Below are 18,066 nucleotides of genomic sequence, written 5' to 3'. Positions count from 1 at the left end.
AGAAAGACAGCTAAATAAACTACCCAAACATATTGGGGGAGGGGGTGGAGCGGCACACAAGTTCATAAAATGCATCGGGGTAAAAAAATAAAAACCTTCTGCCCTTGGAACCACCTAATATTGTTTTTGAAAGCAAACGGGGTAAATATTAAAATTTTTTGAAAAAACATCAAACGCAGCCACTGTCCCCATCAAACGCTGCCAGTGTGCCCATTAAATGCAGCCATTGTGCCCATCAAATGCAGCCAGTGTGCCCATTAAATGCAGCCACTGTCCCCATCAAACGCTGCCAGTGTGCCCATTAAATGCAGCCACTGTGCCCATCAAATGCAGCCACTGTGCCCATCAAACGCCAGTGTGCCCATCATATGCTGCCAGTGTGCCCATAAAATGCCAGTGTGCCCATCAAATGCAGCCACTGTGCCCATCAAACGCTGCCCCTGTGCCCATCAAACGCTGCCACTCTGCCCATCAAACACCAGTGTGCCCATCAAACGCTGCCAGTGTGCCCATCAAATGCTGCCACTGTCCCTATCAAATGCAACCCACTGTGCCCATCAAATGCAGCCACTGCGCCCATCATATGCTGCCACTGTCCCCATCAAATGCAACCACTGTGCCTATCAAACTCTGCCACGGTGCCATAAAAAGCAGCCACTGTGCCCATCAAACGCTGCCACTGTGCCCATCAAACGCTGCCACTGTGCCCATCAAACGCTGCCACTGTGCCATCAAATGCAGTCACTGTGCCCATCAAACGCTGCCACTTTGCCATCAAAGGCTGCCAGTGTGCCCATAAAATGCTGCCAGTGTGCCTATCAAATGCTGCCATTGTGCCTATCAAATGGTGCCAGTGTGCCCATCAAATGCTGCTAGTGTGCCCATTAAATGTTGCCAGTGTGACCCCCCCAGCCCTCACCGTCTTCCCGGCACTTACCCTGTCTCTGTGGGGCAGCGGGTGACGGCGACGAGCGGGGTCCTGCGTCTCCCGCTGTCCTCTCCTACTGATAGGCGCCTGTCATTTCAGCCAATCAGGTGACAGACTCGAGCACCTGATTGACGGAGAGGTGGTTCAGTGTTAGGAAAGTGAATAGTCATTTGCTTTCCTAAAACAGCTGTGTTCGCCTATTATGAAACCTATTAGAGCCTGTGACTCTAATCAGGTGCTTCAAAAATACCCCCCACCGCTGTAATTCACGGGCACCCCGGCACCCAAAAAGGGTCCGGAAAACCTGAAAAGGGGGTGGCAGCGGAGGCCATGGATATAGATTCATGCAATGCATTAATCTATCCATTGGTCATCTGGGGGTGGCAGGAGAGAGGGGGCGGCGCCCGTACGTCCCTTATGGACGCACCGCCACTGGAAAGAACGACTTATAAAGCCAATCAGTTGTGCTGCAGTGTTCATGTCCTAACGGGGAGCGTACTGATAGGAGATGAGCTCCTCCTGTTTTCTGCTTCTCCTTTCACTGCCCAATCACAGGCTGGGGGAGGGACAAGACCTGGAAGATTTGCTTAAATCCAGTCTCCTTCCAGACAAGGCTGTGCCGTGTGACGGCAGAGCCGTGCCAAGCTGGCCATATCCTGGCCAGCTTCCCCCCGCTTGACAAAAGTCCATTATTTGATCGATTTCGGAAGAAGGGACATTTCGGAAGATTTTTTGGATGATCGGCAGCCTCAAAATGCATGAAAGTTCCATCAGCAGTTCCTCTCAGGTCAACGTTACAACCGTAACGAAAATGACAATCTATACCCGTTCCTGCTAAATCCCTTCGATGGTATGAGCTGGTCCCCGGCAGGTAGTGTGACTTCACATAACCCCTCCCTGAACGAGCCGTGACCGCAGGTGACCATGACTGCCAAGTCCAAAAATAGAGCGAGGGACGCCGCAGGATGGAGCGGAAGGTGGAAAGTGAGTCACGCCATTAATAAGTAAATAAACCCCGCTGAGGGTTTGGCCACATAAGACGCTCCACAGCTGGGACGATCGTTCACACCGCGCACTTTATGTTGTTTCAGCTTTGTGCTCGCTGAGCTCTCTTCACACTGCCGGTGACCTTCGCGGGGATGGAGATGATGATGAAGCCAGTGTGCTTCACTTTAATGGAGAAGAAGTTCACCTTTACTATAAAAAAACCTGACTATGCAGGTAGGGGCGCTCTGTGCCGCTCTGACTGAAGCTGGATAATGTCCTTGCTATAGGCCGGGGGTCTCCAAACTTTCTAAGCAAAGGGCCAGTTTACTGTCTTTCAGGCTCTAGGGGGGCCGGACTGTGTCCAGTAAGAGTAGAAAATCCCCCGGCATCAGTGCCCCATTATTGGTTTTAATGAGAGAAATAGTGACCCATTCTTGATATCAATGAGGAGAATAGCACTTCATTGATGGTGTCAGTAGTAGTAGATGGAATGGCGCTCCATCATTGGTGTTAGTTGGTGGAATATTGCCCCAAGGGCCAGATAAAGGCAAGCAAAGGGCCACGTCTGGCCCCCGGGCCGCAGTTTGGAGATTACTGCTATAGGCCATCTACGTACCGTGACTGTGCAAGGCCCTGCCACTGCAGAATGTAGGAGAAATGACAGCGGATTGGCACCAAGGTTTAATGTGAGGTTCCAGATTCTCGTTTCTGAGCAGAGAAAGCCGTGTTTTTGGCCGGGATAAACCTGGATTTGGGCCTGGAGGTTGAAGGCTCCTAAGTGTATTGGGTGGGACAGAACCTTCGATCCTGTGTCTGGATTTGACTGAATCCCTGCAGCCTGTGTGAGGATACAGGTGTGCCGGGTCGGTATAAACCAAGCCTGAGGATCGGCCAGGGCTCCTAGTTTGGAGACCGCGCCCATATTGGCGACAGGAGGTTTCAACCAGGGGTCAGAGGTGCCCCAGCCAGGAGCAAATTCACAGGAGGTCTCACCTAGGGATCAGAGATGCCCCAGCCAGGAGTTGAGAGACAGGAGGTCTCAACCAGAGGTCAGAGGTGCCCCAGCCAAGAGCAAATTGACAGGGGAGTCTCAACTAGGGGTCAGAGGAGCCCCAGCAAGGAATAAAGAGACAGGAGCTCTCACCTAGGGATCAGAGGAGCCCCAGCCAGTAGTAAAGAGACAGGAGGTCTCAACCTTGGGTCAGAGGAGCCCCAACCAGGAGTAGAGACAGGAGGTCTCACCTAAGGGTTAGAGGAGCCCCAACCAGGAGTAGAGATAGGAGGTCTCAACCTTGGGTCAGAGGAGCCCCAACCAGGAGTAGAGACAGGAGGTCTCACCTAAGGGTTAGAGGAGCCCCAACCAGGAGTCGAGATAGGAGGTCTCACCTAAGGGTTAGAGGAGCCCCAACCAGGAGTAGAGATAGGAGGTCTCAACCTTGGGTCAGAGGAGCCCCAACCAGGAGTAGAGACAGGAGGTCTCACCTAAGGGTTAGAGGAGCCCCAACCAGGAGTAGAGACAGGAGGTCTCAACCTTGGGTCAGAGGAGCCCCAACCAGGAGTAGAGACAGGAGGTCTCAACCTTGGGTCAGAGGAACCCCAACCAGGAGTAAAGAGACAGGGGGTCTCAACCTTGGGTCAGAGGAGCTCCAACCAGGAGTAGAGACAGGAGGTCTCACCTAAGGGTTAGAGGAGCCCCAACCAGGAGTAGAGACAGAAGGTCTCACCTAGGGGTCAAAGGAGCCCCAGCCAGAAGTAAAGAGGAAGTAAAGAGGTAAGAGAACCCAACCAGAGTCAGAGGAGCCCCAGCCAGGAGTAAAGAGACAGGAGGTCTCATCCAGGGGTCAGGGGGTCTCCTATCATGGTGTCAGGAGAACCCCTATCCGGAGGTCAGGAGTTGGTCATGCATAAGGATTCTGCAACTAAGGAGGACCCAACCAGAGTCAGAGGTGCCCCAGCCATGAGTAAAGAGACAAGAGGTCACAACCAGGGGTCAGGGGGTCTCCTATCCAGAGGCCAGGAGTGGGCCATGCAGCAGGATTTTGCAACTAAAGGCTAAGAGAGCCAAGTGAATCAGGAGAGCCGGGCAACATAGTCAGAGGGACTGGTAAGAAGAGCAGTAGTGCTGCTAACAAGAGAGCCAGGTGGCCCTGCATTTTCAGTTGACTGTTCATCACTTTTCCTTGCTTAGCATATCACAGACCTGTGTTGTGAACTTTGAAGGTGAATTTCTCCACAGTGCCTGTAGATACAGAGGTTAATGAGGGCTCTTTGTGTAGAATATGTAGTTTAGTGTTCATAGTCTAGGCACGAAATTGCTTTTAGCTAAAGTTCCATTGATAATGAAATGCGTACACACCATAAAAACAATCTGTTTTCCCTTTGGCTGCACATATAATGAAATTGCAGAGAGCAGCAGCAGCCGCGTGTGGTTTTGATCCATCTCTAGCAGCAGCCGTATCAGATTAGGCCTCCAGCGCAGTCATGTGACCGGCGGCTGGCGATCAGCACAACAATACTGGGCTCTGCGCAGGCGATTCTAATCTCTGGTCACACTCCAGTTATCCGAGGAAATGGATTCCAGCCATTGTGGCTGCCGGGGAGCAGATGTTTGGAGCGGCGGTCAGCAGACGTCTGCTGTCATTAATCCCGGCTTCCAGTAACTGCGGCCGCTTTACAGTAGGAGGGATCGGTTCACGTGACCCCCCCCCCCCCTCCCTATTATAATACATTACTGTCTGCACAACACATTACCCTCTCTGATTACGGGTCAGACTCGGGACAGATACATTGTGGGACTGTCGCCCCCCCCCCCCCCCCCCGGGCACAGACAGAGGGACCGGAGACACTCAGGAGAAGCACTTTATGTTCTTATCTTCCAATATTTCCTATCTTTACCCTTTCTCAGACCTGGCTGTGGTCCTCGCTATGGACCTGACTGTGGTCCTCACTATGGACCTGACTGTGGTCCTCACTATGGGCCTGACTGTGGTCCTCGCTATGGACATGACTGTGGTCCTCACTATGGTCCTCACTATGGACCTGACTGTGGTCCTCGCAATGGACCTGACTGTGGTCCTCACTATGGTCCTCACTATGGACCTGACTGTGGTCCTCACTATGGACCTCGCTATGGACCTGACTGTGGTCCTCGCTATGGACCTGACTGTGGTCCTCACTATGGACCTCGCTATGGACCTGACTGTGGTCCTCGCTATGGACCTCGCTATGGACATGACTGTGGTCTTCACTGTGGGCCTGACTGTGGTCCTCGCTATGGACCTGACTGTGATCCTCACTATGGTCCTCACTATGGACCTGACTGTGGTCCTCGCTATGGACCTGACTGTGGTCCTCACTATGGTCCTCACTATGGACCTGACTGTGGTCCTCACTATGGACCTGACTGTGGTCCTCGCTATGGACCTGACTGTGGTCCTCACTATGGACCTCGCTATGGACCTGACTGTGGTCCTCACTATGGACCTGACTGTGGTCCTCACTATGGACCTGACTGTGGTCCTCACTATGGACCTGACTGTGGTCCTCACTATGGACCTGACTGTGGTCCTCACTATGGACCTGACTGTGGTCCTCACTATGGTCCTCACTATGGACCTGACTGTGGTCCTCACTATGGACCTGACTGTGGTCCTCACTATGGACCTCGCTATAGACCTCGCTATGGACCTCGCTATGGACCTGATGTGGTCCTCACTATGGACCTCGCTATAGACCTCGCTATGGACCTGACTGTGGTCCTCACTGTGGACCTGACTGTGGTCCTCACTATGGGCCTCACTATGGACCTGACTTTTTTTTCCTCACTATGGACCTGACTGTGGTCCTCACTATGGACCTGACTGTGGTCCTCACTATGGACCTGACTGTGGTCCTCACTATGGACCTGACTGTGGTCCTCGCTATGGACCTGACTGTGGTCCTCGCTATGGACCTGACTGTGGTCCTCACTATGGGCCTCACTATGGACCTGACTTTTTTTTCCTCACTATGGACCTGACTGTGGTCCTCACTATGGACCTGACTGTGGTCCTCACTATGGACCTGACTGTGGTCCTCGCTATGGACCTGACTGTGGTCCTCGCTATGGACCTGACTGTGGTCCTCGCTATGGACCTGACTGTGGTCCTCACTATGGTCCTCACTATGGACCTGACTGTGGTCCTCGCTATGGACCTGACTGTGGTCCTCATTATTGTTTTCACTATGGTCCTCACTATTGTGCTTGCTATGGTCCTGTGATGGCACAATTGGCTGTATGCAGAGCACAAAGCTAAAAAGCACAGAATTCGTCTTAGGCCTCGTACACACGACCGGATCTATCCGCTGGGATTGATCCGCGGATCAGTTCCAGCGGACAAATCCGGTCGTCTGTACGGCCTAGCGGATATTTTTCCGCGGAGATTCGTCCGGCCGGATCCATTTCAAGCGGATAGAAATTTCTTAGCATGCTAAGAAATCTATCCGCTTGAATCGGGACCAGCGGATTGATCCGGTGGTCTGTACAGACTCACCGGATCAATCCGTCCGCTCCCCTCCCTCGCATGCGTCGTAATAATTCGACGCATGCGTGGAAGTACTTACCTTCCAGCGTCGCGCACGTCGCGGCTCACCGCGGAGGAATTCCGCACGGATTTTGATCTGATGGTGTGTACAAGCCATCGGATCAAAATCCGGAGGAAGTCTTATGGGCGTGTCCGGGCCAGGGAGTGCCCCCCCGACCCAAAACCGATCACAAGCTCTCATATTAATCGCTAATAGAATTCTGAATCTGCGCCATTCCATAGAATAATGCATATCCGGATTATACCCTTATTAAGGTGGAATGGAGGCTATCTACAGGCGTACGCTACGAATCCCAAGCCATGCTGATCAGACAAGACCCAGATAAGAGCGCACATCTGTCCATAACCACTCGTGTGCTTGCGGAGTGAGCGCACCCCCTCCTCAACGATCGTCTGTGCTAAACGCACAGAGGGCCCCTCGCCGGCGGACATACGCCCACGCCGCAAACATCACATTCCAACCTCAAGACATTTTCTACTACCAGACGAGATTCAACCAGCCTCAGACTGTCCCAGTCAGTTCTATTTAGAGCGGGTTGTGGCAGTACTAAGACTGGGTGACACTATGACAATACATATTAAATACATCTTCAAATTTCCACCACAGTCCTCACTATAGACCTTGTTAACGACCTCCCTATGGACCTTGCTATGGTCCTCACCATAGTCCTCACTATGATCCTCACTATGGTCCTCACTATGGACCTGACTGTGGTCTTCACTATAGACCTCTCTATGGTCCTCACTATGGACTTCTCTATGGTCCTCACTATGGACCTCTCTATGGTCCTCACTATGGACTTCTCTATGGTCCTCACTATGGACCTCTCTATGGTCCTTACTATGGTCCTCACTATGGACCTCTCTATGGTCCTCATTATGGTCCTCTCTATGGTCCTCATTATGGTCCTCTCTATGGTCCTCTCTATGGTCCTCACTATGGACCTCTCTATGGTCCTCACTATGGACCTCTCTATGGTCCTCACTATGGTCCTCTCTGTGGTCCTCTCTATGGTCCTCACTATGGACCTCTCTATGGTCCTCACTATGGACCTCTCTATGGTCCTCACTATGGTCCTCTCTGTGGTCCTCACTATAGTCCTCTCTATGGTCCTCACTATGGACCTCTCTATGGTCCTCTCTACGGTCCCCGCAGTCTCTGGTAAACCAAGACAAGAGAAGACACTGATTTCTTGGACTGAAGATTTCTCATTCACCACAGAAAATTTAAAGCCTAAATCCGGGATACCCAGAGATGAAAGAAATTCTCCTACATAAGTTGTACCTGTTTATCTGCCGCCTCCTCTCCTCTACATCTGTTCATGGTCCAGAATTTTACAAAGCTTGTCTGAGCTGTCAGAAATCAGAGGGCAGGGAGCAGAGCTCAGAGAGGAGAACTCTGGGAGAGCTGATTGGAGGGAAGGGACACCCCCCCCCATCCACACAGGAACAGAGCTGAGGCCGACAATCACAGGCTGTGTGCTGGAGCTCCCTCCCTTGTCACCTTTTTTTTCTTGGTGTCAGGAAAACTTGTCAGAAGGGACTCATGTAATTAGCAGAGGAAGGAGGCAGCGAACAGAAATGACACTCAGTGCTCTGGACTGAGACAAGTGCACACTATAGAGGGATGTGCTTTGTTCAGATTTCATGTCTGAGGATTGAACCAGCTTGTTGTGTTTTATTTAATAAAGGACACTTACCTGTCCAGGGATCCAGCGCCCCCCCCCCCCCCCCCCGGGCAGTACTTCGGGTCCTCGGCGTCGGCATGTGTACTAAGGGAAGCTGGCTGTGATTCCTCGTGGCCCCCCAGAACTTCTGCATCCGACCGCCTAGGAAATGGAAGTGGGTACCGGCTAAAACTAGACACCCCCCCCCCCCAAAAAAAACACCTCAAAGCGGGGGAGGAGGGAGAAGGAGATGTTAAAGCGGAACATCCCTTCTAGGGGGAAGTTGGGCTATAATGGAGGAAAGGATCGGGAAATGTTCTATAGATACAGCGAGGTGACCGACGACTTCTGCTAAAATCTGATTGGGTGACGTCAGAAAGAGAAAAGAGCCAAAGGATTTATTATTATTATTATTATTACAATAATCGTTTGTGCAGCCAAAACATACAAAGTGCTCACAGAGCTTCACTTCTTCCACATTTTCTTATGTTACAGCCTCATTGTAAAATGTATGAAATTCATTATTTTCCTCAAAATTCCCCTAAAATGACAACATGAGAGAAGTTTTCTTTTTTAATCTTTGCAAATTTATTAAAAATAAAACAGGGAAAAAATCCCCACGTACGTAAGTTTTACAGGCTCCTCCCACGTACAGAAGTATCACAGGCTCCTCCCACGTACAGAAGTATCACAGGCTCCTCCCACGTACAGAAGTATCACAGGCTCCTCCCACGTACATAAGTATCACAGGCTCCTCCCATGTACATAAGTATCACAGGCTCCTCCCATGTACATAAGTATCACAGACTCCTCCCATGTACATAAGTATCACAGACTCCTCCCATGTACATAAGTATCACAGGCTCCCCCATGTACATAAGTATCACAGGCTCCTCCCATGTACATAAGTATCACAGGCTCCTCCCATGTACATAAGTATCACAGGCCCCTCCCATGTACATAGGTATCACAGGCTCCTCCCATGTACATAAGTATCACAGGCTCCTCCCATGTACAAAAGTATCACAACCTCCTCCCATGTACATAAGTATCACAGGCTCCTCCCACGTACATAAGTATCACAGGCTCCTCCCACATACATAAGTATCACAGGCTCCTCCAACGTACATAAGTATCACAGGCTCCTCCCACGTACATAAGTATCACAAGCTCCTCCCACGTACATAAGTATCACAGGCTCCTCCCATGTACATAAGTATCACAGGCCCCTCCCATGTACATAAGTATCACAGGCTCCTCCCACGTACATAAGTATTACAACCTCCTCCCACGTACATAAGTATCACAGGCTCCTCCCACATACATAAGTATCACAGGCTCCTCCCACATACATAAGTATCACAGGCTCCTCCCACATACATAAGTATCACAGGCTCCTCCAACGTACATAAGTATCACAGGCTCCTCCCACGTACATAAGTATCACAAGCTCCTCCCACGTACATAAGTATCACAGGCTCCTCCCATGTACATAAGTATCACAGACTCCTATCACAGGCTCCTCCCATGTACATAAGTGTCACAGGCTCCTCCCACATACATAAGTATCACAGGCTCCTCCCACATACATATGTATCACAGGCTCCTCCCATGTACATAAGTATCACAGGCCCCTCCCATGTACATAAGTATCACAGGCCCCTCCCATGTACATAAGTATCACAGGCCCCTCCCATGTACATAAGTATCACGGCCCCTCCCATGTACATAAGTATCACAGGCTCCTCCCATGTAAGTATCACAGGCTCCTCCCATGTACAGAAGTATCACAGGCTCCTCCCATGTACATGTTGGGTATCTATTTACTCGGCGTAACATCATCTTTCATATTATAGAAATAAATTGGGGTATATTATTGTTTTTTTATATTTATATATTTATTTTAAAAAATTGTGTTTGAAAAATCGCTGCTCAGATACAAATAACTGCAACGATCACCATTTTATTCCCCAGGACCTCTGTTATATATATAAGTCATTTTGTAGCAAAAAATAGTGCTTTAAACTTGTAAACAAAAAGTGCCACAAAAAGCCCGGCGGGGTCAGTAAAGTGGTTAAGCAGAGTGACGTGATGAGCCCCTCCTCCACGCCCCCGGCCGTGCTTGTGATGAGCCCCTCCTCCGCGCCCCCGGCCGTGCTTGTGATGAGCCCCTCCTCCGCCCCCCGGCCGTGCTTGTGATGAGCCCCTCCTCCGCGCCCCCGGCCGTGCTTGTGATGAGCCCCTCCTCCGCGCCCCCGGCCGTGCTTGTGATGAGCCCCTCCTCCGCGCCCCCGGCCGTGCTTGTGACGAGCCCCTCCTCCGCGCCCCCGGCCGTGCTTGTGACGAGCCCCTCCTCCGCGCCCCCGGCCGTGCTTGTGACGAGCCCCTCCTCCGCGCCCCCGGCCGTGCTTGTGATGAGCCCCCCGTCCCCCGCCCCCGGCCGTGCTTGTGATCAGCCCCTCCTCCGCGCCCCCGGCCGTGCTTGTGACGAGCCCCTCCTCCGCGCCCCCGGCCGTGCTTGTGATGAGCCCCCCGTCCGCACCCCCGGCCGTGCTTGTGATGAGCCCCTCCTCCGCGCCCCCGGCCGTGCTTGTGACGAGCCCCTCCTCCGCGCCCCCGGCCGTGCTTGTGATGAGCCCCCCGTCCCCCGCCCCCGGCCGTGCTTGTGACGAGCCCCTCCTCCGCGCCCCCGGCCGTGCTTGTGATGAGCCCCCCGTCCGCACCCCCCGGCCGTGCTTGTGATGAGCCCCTCCTCCGCGCCCCCGGCCGTGCTTTTGACGAGCCCCTCCTCCGCGCCCCCGGCCGTGCTTGTGATGAGCCCCTCCTCCGCGCCCCCGGCAGTGCTTGTGATGATCCCCTCCTCCGCACCCCCGGCCGTGCTTGTGATGAGCCCCTCCTCCGTGCTCCCCGGCCGTGCTTGTGATGAGCCCCTCCTCCGCGCCCCGGCCGTGCTTGTGATGAGCCCCTCCTCCGCGCCCCCGGCCGTGCTTGTGATGAGCCCCTCCTCCGCGCCCCCGGCCGTGCTTGTGATGAGCCCCTCCTCCGCGCCCCCGGCCGTGCTTGTGATGAGCCCCTCCTCCGCGCCCCCGGCCGTGCTTGTGATGAGCCCCTCCTCCGGGCCCCCGGCCGTGCTTGTGATGAGCCCCTCCTCCGCGCCCCCGGCCGTGCTTGTGATGAGCCCCTCCTCCGCGCCCCCGGCCGTGCTTGTGATGAGCCCCTCCTCCGCGCCCCCGGCCGTGCTTGTGACGAGCCCCTCCTCCGCGCCCCCGGCCGTGCTTGTGATGAGCCCCTCCTCCGCGCCCCCGGCCGTGCTTGTGATGAGCCCCTCCTCCGCGCCCCCGGCCGTGCTTGTGATGAGCCCCTCCTCCGCGCCCCCGGCCATGCTTGTGACGAGCCCCTCCTCCGCGCCCCCGGCCGTGCTTGTGACGAGCCCCTCCTCCGCGCCCCCGGCCGTGCTTGTGATGAGCCCCTCCTCCGCGCCCCCGGCCGTGCTTGCGACGAGCCCCTCGCTTTTCTTCTCTGAAGAGCAATCCACGTTCAGATCGCTCTTCATAGGGAGTTGTATTTATTGTGTGATAATAAATCTGACGACCTTTCCTCTCTCTAGGACGCGAACGAGGACCCCGGGGAGGACGTCGCTCTGCTCTCCGTCAGCTTCGAGGACGCAGAAGCCACCCAGGTGTTCCCCAAACTTTACCTCTCCCCACGGGTAGAACAGTAAGTGATTTTTATACATTTTTTTTGCATCACATCCTCAGAACTGTCAGCATGTCGTCTCCCGGCAGTTTTTATGCCGACACCATGGATCCAGAGGACGATTGGCCTCCCTTTGGGCACCCAGCAGGTGATTGACAGCCTGAGTTGTGCTGGTTTCCCCTATGAGACTGTTAGATGGGGGTGTGTCCTTTCCCTCCACTCAGGTCTCAGATTACACTCAGCTGCCTGCTCTAATTGTGCAGTGTGTGACATCAGATCCTCGCCCCCTGCCTTCTTAAACTTAGCTGTGCATGTTTCTTTATGAGAATGGAGGGAAAGGACACCCCTTCCCCTTACGCACTTAGGTCTCAGATTACACTCAGCTCCCTGCTCTATGCTGTGCGGTGTGTGACATCAGATTTTCACCCCCTGCTATCTGAAGCTCAGCTGTGCATGTTTCTTTATGAGACTGTGTAAGGGGAAGGGGGTGTCCTTTCCCTCCACTCAGGTCTCAGATTACACTCAGCTCCCTGCTCTATGCTGTGCAGTGTGTGACATCAGACCCCCGCCCCCTGCCTTCTGAAGCTAAGTTGTGCATATTTACTTATGAGACTGGAGGAATAGGACACCCCTTCCCCTTACACAGTCTCAAGAAGCATGCTCAGCTGAGCTTCAGAAGGCAGGGGGCAGCAATCAGATGTCACACACTGCACAGCATAGGGCAGGGAGCTGAGTGTAATCTGAGACCTGAGTGGAGGGAAAGGCCACCCCTTCCCCTTACACACTCAGGTCTCAGATTACACTCACCTCCCTGCTGTATGCTGTGCAGTCTGTGACATCAGATCCCCGCCCCCTGCCTTCTGAAGCTCAGCTGTGCATGTTTCTTTATGAGACTGTAAGGGGAAGGGGTGGCCTTTCCCTCCACTCAGGTCTCAGATTACACTTGGCTCTATGCTGTGCAGTGTGTGACATCTGAACCCCGCCCCCTGCCTTCTGGAGTTGAGAAATGTTGTGTACATTTGTACTTTGAATGGCTGTAGAGGAGAGAGTACTGCAGCTAAACAGGTACAACTTATGTAGGAAGATTTGCATCATCTCTGTGTATCACCTGAGGCCGGTCATTGCACTGGGGATACGGGGGGGGGGGTGGTGTACAGCCACTTTAACTCTTTCCAGTTATTTTTTACAACTTTGCTTTGAACCCGGATTCAGAATTAACGATCGAACGTCTCCCCTCTTTTTTTTTTTTTACTTTTCTTTTAGAAATGTTCTTTTTAATTTGTTCTTTTACATCTCAGCTGAGAGTCGTCATTAAAATGTTCCGTCTTTTCATCCTTTATGTTGTGTTGCGTCAGTAGCGGCGGTGACCCCCCCCCCCCCGGACCCTCCATTGTTCTGTAATGGGGTATTCCAGGACGGGCGGCGCGGCGATAAATTTTCGCGGCTTTACAGGAGTCTGGCGAGTTAAATAAACAGAGGAGACGAAACGCGCGTCTTTTGTGGACATTTGTCATAAATCTTTTCTCCTTCCGCTGAGAAAACAAAGAGCGTTCCTGTGCGATGTTTACGCCTTCAGGATGAGGTGCGATGTTTACGCCTTCAGGGCGAGGTGCGATGTTTACGTCTTCAGGACGAGGTGCGATGTTTACGCCTTCAGGACGAGGTGCGATGTTTACGCCTTCAGGACGAGGTGCGATGTTTACGTCTTCAGGACGAGGTGCGATGTTTACGCCTTCAGGACGAGGTGCGGTGTTTACGTCTTCAGGACGAGGTGCGATGTTTACGTCTTCAGGACGAGGTGCGATGTTTACGTCTTCAGGACGAGGTGCGATGTTTACGTCTTCAGGACGAGGTGCGATGTTTACGTCTTCAGGACGAGGTGCGGTGTTTACGCCTTCAGGACGAGGTGCGATGTTTACGCCTTCAGGACGAGGTGCGATGTTTACGTCTTAAGGACGAGATGCGGTGTTTACGTCTTCAGGACAAGGTGCGTGTTTACGTCTTCAGGACGAGGTGCGATGTTTACGTCTTCAGGACGAGGTGCAGTGTTTACGTCTTCAGGACAAGGTGCGGTGTTTACGTCTTCAGGACGAGGTGCGATGTTTACGTCTTCAGGACGAGGTGCAGTGTTTACGTCTTCAGGACAAGGTGCAGTGTTTACGTCTTCAGGACGAGGTGCGATGTTTACGTCTTCAGGACGAGGTGCGATGTTTACGTCTTCAGGACGAGGTGCGATGTTTACGCCTTCAGGACGAGGTGCGATGTTTACGTCTTCAGGACGAGGTGCGATGTTTACGTCTTCAGGACGAGGTGCGATGTTTACGTCTTCAGGACGAGGTGCGATGTTTACGTCTTCAGGACAAGGTGCGATGTTTACGTCTTCAGGACGAGGTGCGATGTTTACGTCTTCAGGACGAGGTGCGGTGTTTACGTCTTCAGGACGAGGTGCAATGTTTACGTCTTCAGGACGAGGTTTCTGCTGTACAATTCGCCGGGATTTCATCTTTATCGCCAACGTTCGGCGCCAGGCTCCGCCCCTAACCGTACCCCGGGCCGCACTCTCACCCACTACTCTCACCGGATTCCCCCAATCTGCTGACAGCTTTCCCTTCCTTGGTGTCGCTGAATTTTACTGACTTTTTGTTAAAGTTTTTATATTTTGTATGGTTGGTGTTCAGTATCCATTGCCGCCCGCAATGCGTATATATTGGGTGTGTATATATATATATATATATATATATATATATATGGTGCAGGTTGGAAGTGGCTTGCCGGCGAGTAAAGATGAAGCTATCGGCCATAACCCTGGTATTTTTTAGATTTTCTTTCTCGTGAAAGCGGTCCGAGCGTCTAATTAGCTGCTCGATTGCTTTCAGAAGCAGCGGGAGGGGTCATCTACCCCATCCCCCACCCCTCTCCACTGCTCCTGCTGCTCACCAGTGTCTCTCAGGCCCTCTGCTTTTACCGGCGAGCCCAGGAAATGATCCAACGGTTCGAGCGGCTGGCCATAGAGACCAGAAGATCACTGACCACCTCTATGATCTTGGAGGACCGGAGCGGCATCATGACATCACTTCTGGTCTAGGGTGGAAGTAAACACTTTTTACATTTTTTATTGTTTTTTTTTAACCGCTTTCCGCTTGCTCAAGTACTTACGTTGTCAGAATGGCACGGCTGTGCAAATGGGCGTGTATATATATGTCCCCTTTAATTTGCCGGCCGTATGGTCGCGAGCTCTGTGACCGTGTGACTCGATGTCCGCCGGTTTCCCGCGATCGGGTCACAGAGCCGCAGAACGGCGAGAGGTGTCAGTGTAAACACAACATCTCCCCGTTCTTCCTAGTGATAGGTGAACTGATCGTCTGTTCCCTGTCATCGGGAGCGGTGATCAGTGACATGTCACAGCTAAAGCCACGCCCCCTAACAGTTAGAATCACTCCCTAGGAAACACTTAAGCCCTTTAGCGCCCCCTACAGGTTAACCCCTTCCCTGCCAGTGTCATTTTCACAGTAATCAGAGCATTTTTATAGCACCGATCGCTGTATAAATGACAATGGTCCCAAAATGGTGTCAAAAGTGTCCGATGTGTCCACCGTAATGTCGCAGTCACGATAAAAATTGCTGATCGCCGCCATTAGTAGTAAAAAAAAAATCATTAATAAAAACGCCATAAAACTATCCCCTATTTTGTAGACGCTATAACTTTTGCGCAAACCAATCAATAAACGCTTATTGCGATTTTTTTTTTACCAAAAATATGTAGAAGAATACGAGGAAAATTTATTTTTTTATATATATATATTTTTTTGGGGGATATTTATTATAGTAAAAAGTAAAAAATATTGATTTTTTTTTTCAAAATTGTCGCTCTATTTTTGTTTATAGCGCAAAAAATAAAAACCGCAGAGGTGATCAAATACCACCAAAAGAAAGTTCTATTTGTGAGGAAAAAAGGACGCCAATTTTGTTTGGGAGCCACGTCGCGCGCCCGCGCCATTGTCAGATCAAGCGACGCAGTGCCCAATCGCAAAAAGTGGCCCGGTCTTTGGCCAGCCAAATGGTCCGGGGCTTAAGTGGTTAAAGCAAAAAAATGTCTTATTAGATATTTTTTTGATCTTTTTCTTTCAGACCCCTTTCGCACTGGGGAGGTAAAGCGCCGCTAGTTTTTGCGGCGCTTTACCGCTGTTCGAATCGAATCTCTTCATAATTTTAGGCCAATATGTATTCTGCTACAAATTTTTTTTTTTTTTTTACATTCCAAAAAGCCTAAAAAAAAATGATAATTGAAACACAGCGGGACTTTAACCACTTAAGGACCGGAAGGATTTACCCCCTTAATGACCAGGCCATTTTTTTGCAATTCAGGACTGTGTTACTTTAACTGACAATTGCGCGGCTGTGCGACGCTGTACCCAAATAAAATTTACGTCCTTTTTTTCCCCACAAATACAGCTTTCTTTTTGTGATATTTGATCACCTTTTGAAAAACAAATATATATATGTTTTACTTTTTGCTATAATAAATCCCCCCCCCCCCCCCAAAAACATATTTTTTTCTCAGTTTAGGCCGATATGTATCCTGCTACATATTTGGGGTTTTTTATTTTTTGCGCTATAAACAAAAAAAGAGCGGTAATAAAAAAGAAATTCCTTCAGTTTAGGCCGATATGTATTCTACCACATATTTTTGGTAAAAAAAAAATCGCAATAAGCGTTTATTGATTGGTTTATGCAAAAGTTATCGCGTCTACAAAATAGGGGATAGTTTTATGGAATTTGTATTATTATTTTTTTTTACTAGTAATGGCGGCGATCTGCGATTATTAGCAGGACTGCGACATTGCAGCGGACATATCGGACACTTTGACACATTTTTGAGACCATTGTCATTTATAAAGTGATTAGTGCCTTTAAAAATGCACTGATTAGTGTGTAAATGTGACAGTCAGTGAAGGGGTTAACCACTAGGGGGTTAGGAAGGGGTTAAGTGTGTCCTAGGGAGTGATTCTAACTGTTGGGGGGGACTGACTGGGAGTACAGAGAGATCGCTGTTCCTGATCGCTAGGGACAGCAGATCTCTCTCTACTCCCCTGTCAGAACGGGGATCTGCCAATGTAAACAAAGAAGATCCCCGTTCTGACAGTAAAGTAGAGAGAGATCTGCTGTTCCTAGCGATCAGGAACAGCGATCTCTCTGTACTCCCAGTCAGTCCCCTCCCCCCACAGAGAGTTCTGGCTCTCTGTGAATCGATCGCGGCTGCTGGCCATGCGCATCAGCTCCCCCGCCGCGCAGCGGGCACGCCTGCTATAGATTTTAAAGGGACCGACGTACAGCTACGGCGATTCGCGGGAACGAGCTGACCTGCCTATAATGACAGCGGCTGGTTGGCAAACGGTCAAAGGTGCCAAAAGCAACGAATTCGCTCAATGGATACAATTCAATAAAATATAATTTTATTACAAATCAAGTTAAAAACGATTATTATAAAAAACTATCACACAGGATGCAATTTTTGAACAGGAAGTGCAGCAGCTTCCTCTCCACATGTTTCTCCATACGGGCTTCCTCAGGAGTCTCATGAACGCTGCATATTGCTGATGCTCTAGATGGAGAAATACACAATCCATGAATGGATAATAGTGACAATTATCGCGATAAGCGTGTATGGTGATTGGTTATCGCGTCTACAAACTATGGGGTACATTCTGGAATTTTTATTTCTTTATTTTTATACTGGTTAGATATACAGTGGAACCTTGGATTACAAGCATAATCCGTTCCAGGAGAATTCTCGTAATCCAAAGCACTCGCATATCAAAGTGAGTTTCCCCATAGAAGTCAATGGGGTGGATTCAGGTAGGGGCGCGCACTACTACGGAGGCGCAGCGTACCGTTTTTACGCTACGCCTCCGTAAATTACTTGAGCTACGCTTCATTCATGAAGCATTTGCTCCGTAATTTGCGGGGGCGTTGCGTAAAAGTGGCCGGCGTAAGCGCGCGTAATTTAAATGATCCTGTAGGGGGCGTGGATCATTTAAATTAGGCGCGTTCCCGCGCCGAACGTAGTGCGCATGCTTCGTCGGGAAACTTTCCCGACGTGCATTGCGGTAAATGACGTTGCAAGGACGTCATTTGCTTAGACGGGAACGTAAATGGCGTCCAGCGCCATTCACGATCCACTTACGCAAACGACGCAAATTTCGAA

At 51.1% G+C, this 18,066-nt stretch overlaps 1 protein-coding gene across 2 annotated transcripts in view; it reads left to right on the top strand.

The window, feature by feature from the left end:
* BABAM2 (BRISC and BRCA1 A complex member 2) overlaps positions 1-18,066 on the top strand; it is a 221,894-nt gene that overhangs the window by 87,430 nt on the left and 116,398 nt on the right. For both annotated transcript variants that reach the window (XM_040351858.1, XM_040351857.1), the window contains exon 7: positions 11,773-11,882. In XM_040351858.1, the coding sequence (XP_040207792.1) occupies positions 11,773-11,882 (110 nt within the window). The remainder of the gene's footprint in view (positions 1-11,772; positions 11,883-18,066) is intronic.

The sequence above is a fragment of the Rana temporaria genome, chromosome 4 (genome assembly GCF_905171775.1).
Source record: "Rana temporaria chromosome 4, aRanTem1.1, whole genome shotgun sequence".
Taxonomy (NCBI): Eukaryota; Metazoa; Chordata; class Amphibia; order Anura; family Ranidae; genus Rana; species Rana temporaria.
This window is presented reverse-complemented; position numbering and strand designations above follow the sequence as displayed.